The sequence below is a fragment of the Sinocyclocheilus grahami genome, unplaced genomic scaffold (assembly GCF_001515645.1).
Source record: "Sinocyclocheilus grahami isolate Dianchi unplaced genomic scaffold, SAMN03320097.WGS_v1.1 scaffold1200.1, whole genome shotgun sequence".
Lineage (NCBI taxonomy): Eukaryota > Metazoa > Chordata > Actinopteri > Cypriniformes > Cyprinidae > Sinocyclocheilus > Sinocyclocheilus grahami.
Window position 1 is genome coordinate 37,962 of NW_015506379.1, and position 4,864 is coordinate 42,825.

Below are 4,864 nucleotides of genomic sequence, written 5' to 3' on the forward strand. Positions count from 1 at the left end.
ATATATATATATATATATGTGTGTGTGTGTGTGTGTGTGTGCGCAGTGGAATATGTACATATCTGTTGTCTAATAGCTTAATCATAGCAGTACTGAATAAAAAGAATGAGGAGTTGCGTCACAATGACATTTCAAGATGGCCACCTCAGTGTGGAGCTCTCCAGTTGTTTTACAGTTTTTGTTGGTTTGTCCTGTTTTTTTGTTTATCAAATACAATCAGTTTTACCAGAGATGAACTGCTGAACATGGGCAGCACACACCACACAATCTTCTACCGGTTTTCATCTACCTGACTAACTCCTGCTGCTCTCCTGGAAAAATAACTGTCCTGCACTGTTTTACGTAAACCTGGCTGAATGACAGAGTTGGATATAACACGTTACTGTATTCTAATGACTTTTCCTGATTACGCAGTAATGTATTGCGTTACATTTTAAATGTATGTAATTTGATTACAGTTAATAATGTCAATAAAATTACTTTACTTAAGTTACAAATGCAGTGTTAAGAAAAAAAAAAGCATTTTAAAATCATGTTTTGGCGTCAGTAATAAATCGCTGGAGAATGCAAGCTAAAATGCAGATGAGTCCTACAACATTTAGATGCAATGAAAGGTTGCGTATTATATTTTAAAATATTGCACTCAATTTCACATATTTTAGTCTGGCATTATAGTTTGGGAAAAGTTCAACTAGTAAATGTGTACAGGTTTATGTCACAATAACACTAATAAAAGTGAAAATAAATGACTCATGAGAACGATATCCTCCGCTGGATTAAGCCGCGTGTCAAATTGCATTCTTCTGAGGTAAATACAAGGCTTAGTCCTCACAGCGCGTCTTTTTCCAAAAACAAAAAATGTATGGAGTCTTAATTTACGGAGGTGATGTGGGCGTTTACACGTCCGCGTGTCTCACGCGGATTATTATCATATAGAGCGTGATTGTATTGATGGTGAGGCGGAAGCCGAGGAAGAATCCATATGCGGATGTTTATTGAAGCAGTCCAACAAAACCAAACTCAGGGTCAGTAAAACAGGCAATGAGGTCAAAAACACAGTAAGGCAGTCCAACCAGGCAAACCGGCAAAAGGGGTAATCCAAAAGAGAAGTCAAAACGAACAGATCAACAGGTCATACACGTGGTAAGAAGGCAGAGATACAAACGCTTGGTAAGGCAGGATAAACTGGCAATACTTCGCAAGGTAGTCATGTGGTGGCCAGGTTAATATGGCCACTAAACAGGAAGTGGTTGCAGAGAAAGCAGAGGGAGTGCTAACAGTCAGTACTGATGCGCCCCACGCATTACCACATTACAGATAATGAACTCCGACTGGAAAGACTGGACCTGTTACTTTATCAGAGAATATTTGTTTTTGACATGACTTACTTCATTTAAAAGTAGACTCTTCAAGCTTTCTTTAGATGTACAGTTGTGCTCATAAGTTTACATACCCCTTGCATAATGTGCAAAATGTTAATCATTTAAACAAAATTAAAGAGGGATCATGAAAATTGCATGTTATTTTTTTTATTTAGTACTGTCCTGAATCAGCTATTTCACATAACAGATGTTTACATATACTCCACAAGACAAAATAATAACTGAATTTATAAAAATGACCCCATTCAAAAGTAATTATTGAATCTTAATAATCTGTGTTGTTTCCTGGATGATTGTTGTGATAGTTGTTCATGAGTCCCTCGTTGGTCCTGAGCAGTTCCTGCTGTTCTTCAGAAAAATCCCCAACTCCTGCGCATTCTTTGGTTTTCCAGCATCTTCTGCATATTTGAACCCTTTCCAACAGTGACTGCACCATCCCCCAGCACTGAGGCCAATCAAAAACCTGCTGAAGACCTGAATGAGTTCTTCTGTAGATTTACTGTAGATTTTCTCACACCTCACAACCATTTTGACCATCTCTCTACACAACCGTTAACTTTTTAGAAAGTCCCTGTTCCAGTTCTGCTAATTACAAGCCGAGTGATAGTCATACTTGCAAAGGTAATGTTAGTCATTAAACCAAACGAAATCAAAACTTTCAAAAACACCCAGCAATGTGATGGCAGGCAGTGACATTATTAATACCATCCAGCATCTTCTCCTTGACCTGCTTCCCTTGGTGTTTTTACACATAAAGGTGAAAAAATATATTGTACTGTCCAATAGAGTTACTATTGCAATTCTCAATGCAGCATGAATGGAATACAATGGTGACCTTTTTCACAATCACGACAAAAAATCGAAATACTGCCCTAAACTCGGTAGCAGAAAGGCAGCACGATCCTCCCAGTATGGCAGATAAACAAAGCAGTTTGCCAGAGCCAGAACTCAATGCGGCGCGACGTCAGCTTCACATTAAAATGTTATTATTTTAGTTATTTTTTAAAAGATAAACATCTTGTAGATTCTGCATATTGTATGTGATTGTGAGGTATCTATTTTTGTTTTATTTACAGGCGCTTCCTCTGTTACTGTGATGCTGAATCGCCCAACATCACTTCCTTGCTGCAGCGGTGAAAAAGTCGTGTGGAGGAAGACCTTCCCCATAAAAGCAACTGTTGCTGAATGCCAAAAGGAGAAATGCATCATAATAGAAACTTTTCGAGAAAGATTTGCAATCACGCGTGACGACAACTACTCTCTATTTCTTAAGTCAGCAAAATACAATGACCTGGGGCAATACGAGTGTAGCTGTGATGGCTTAATCAAGCAAGTTATCCTGGATGTTGTAGGTGAGTGTTTGTTTGCCTCACATTAGAGACACTTTAGATAATGCTTTAAATAGCACGAGTAGTTGAACGTACTTGTAAGAAATGTAGCTTCATTTTTATATTTTCCCTACAGTTCCTATAAACGTGACAGCTGTTGAGTTGGGAAATGTCACTCTCCCGTGTTATGCGGATACTCAATGCGATGTCAGGGATGTGACATGGCTACATAATGAGCAAAACGTTCTGCACTGCACTACAAATGGAGCCACAAACCCAGGCATCGGCTATGAGGACAGAGTATTGCTGACAGAGGACGGATTCAGAGACGGCGATGTGTCTCTGACCATCACAGGTGTCCAAAAGAGAGATGAAGGATTTTACCGCTGCTTCGTTGATGAGGAAAATATTAAAGGAAACCCACATGCCTACATGCTGCATGTCAGTGGTAAGACTAGAAAACCTCATCACATGAATTTATGTACTTGATATATCATTATGCAATGCCTATTGTATTGTTAGTTCTCAATTAGGTTTTAGGTGAATGTTACATTATTAACATTAATTTATCTGGTTGGTTTTACTACTAATGTTACACATTTTATATGGGAATGAGGGCTAAGCAACAGCTAAATTCATTTATAGAACTATTATGTAGTGGTGCATAAATCACGTACTTGAGTTAAAGTACAGATACCCAGATTAAGTATTACTCAAGGAAAAGTATAAATAATCTTTGCGAAGATTAGATAGGTAAGGATAGATTTGAGTTATTTTAGTATTCAAGTTAAACTAACTTAAAATGAGAAATGTTGCCTTGGCATCTAGTTGAAATTGGAAAAAAAAAAATCTTTATATATTTTATTTTAGTTAATGTTTGTTTTAGTCAACTACAATAACCCTGGTTGGAGCTCAGTCTGACATTACAATGAATTATTATGAGTCGTCAACTAGCCAGCAGTCAATAAGCTATTAAAAGTTAATGAGGTTCATTGAAAATAATTAGCTGAAATAAGTGATTTATTCACAAATCGTTCTGTAGACACTGCTGCTGGGTCCAGATTTCTTCAGTTTGAAATAACAAGGAAAATATCAAGCAGAATGAGCTTTGAAATGTAATGAAATAAAAGGCAAAGTTTCCCAAAATGAAAATACACTTTAAGAACAGAAAAAGAAACAAACACCGTGTGCTAGTTCTGTTCTTTAATTTCATGCAGAGAGGAGTGCAGGAGGAGACCAAACTGAGAGCAGCAACAAAGAAAAAACCCCAACTTGCTTAGGATTGATCTTACCTTTCTCACTCTTGATTTGCTTGCTGCTTATTCTTTTATGCCGTAAGAAGAAGGCATCACCCACAGAGGAAACTACAGATAGCGAGCCCGTACAGGAGAGTGACCAAAAGCATTCAACTCGTCCGTTTTATTCTGGAGAAGAGACCTATATGAACTGTCAAACCTGAGATTGAACGATTACAGTCATTCCACTCAAACACAGGAACATGATTGTTAGCAGTGTCATTCAGGTAACTGGCAGCTGCTTGTTTGATGCACAGGTGCAAAATATTGGGACCACAGAATGTTTTGAACACTGTTGTGTGAGTTGTGTACCGAGTTGGAAAGAGGGTACAAAATGTAGATAGATGGGAGACTTTTAATATTACTTCTTATATAAGACATTATTTACACAAATATATATTTATATTTCTAAATGATCAAAACTGTAGTTCATGAGAATAACAAATGTATGTATATGATGATAAATAACAGATTTTTCGTGGCCTCTTACAGTCTCCTCCTGAGCTTATTATCAGTCGCCATTCACTTTCTTTATTTTCAGTCACCATTGAGAATGTGTGTGAGTGAAGAAATGCACATATAGCCTCTTTTGTGCTGTATAAGGTATTGTTTTTCTTTTATCCTGAGCTGCCTTATTCCTGTTTTTCTTTGTTACATTACATCAAGGTGAATTTGTCTTGAGTGAGAAATGATTACTTTTAAGGTTTTTCATCCTTAAAGATTTAGGTGATTTGTTTGTGTGACAATTCAATCGATATAAAAAAAATGTTTACTGAGAAGACTCCCCTTTGCTTCTTTTGTGGCATGGAAGATGAGTCTGTCCCCATTATCTTCGTAATATTGCACGTCTTCGATCTTC

The 4,864-nt window shown here is 37.3% G+C and overlaps 1 protein-coding gene across 1 annotated transcript in view; it reads left to right on the plus strand.

Annotated features, from left to right (window-relative positions):
• LOC107567949 (uncharacterized) overlaps positions 1-4,864 on the plus strand; it is an 11,559-nt gene extending 6,695 nt beyond the window's left edge. Inside the window, exons 4-6 of the mRNA XM_016253758.1 lie at positions 2,459-2,734; positions 2,847-3,158; positions 3,928-4,864. Of these exons, the coding sequence (XP_016109244.1) occupies positions 2,459-2,734; positions 2,847-3,158; positions 3,928-4,169 (830 nt within the window). The 3' untranslated portion in view covers positions 4,170-4,864. The remainder of the gene's footprint in view (positions 1-2,458; positions 2,735-2,846; positions 3,159-3,927) is intronic.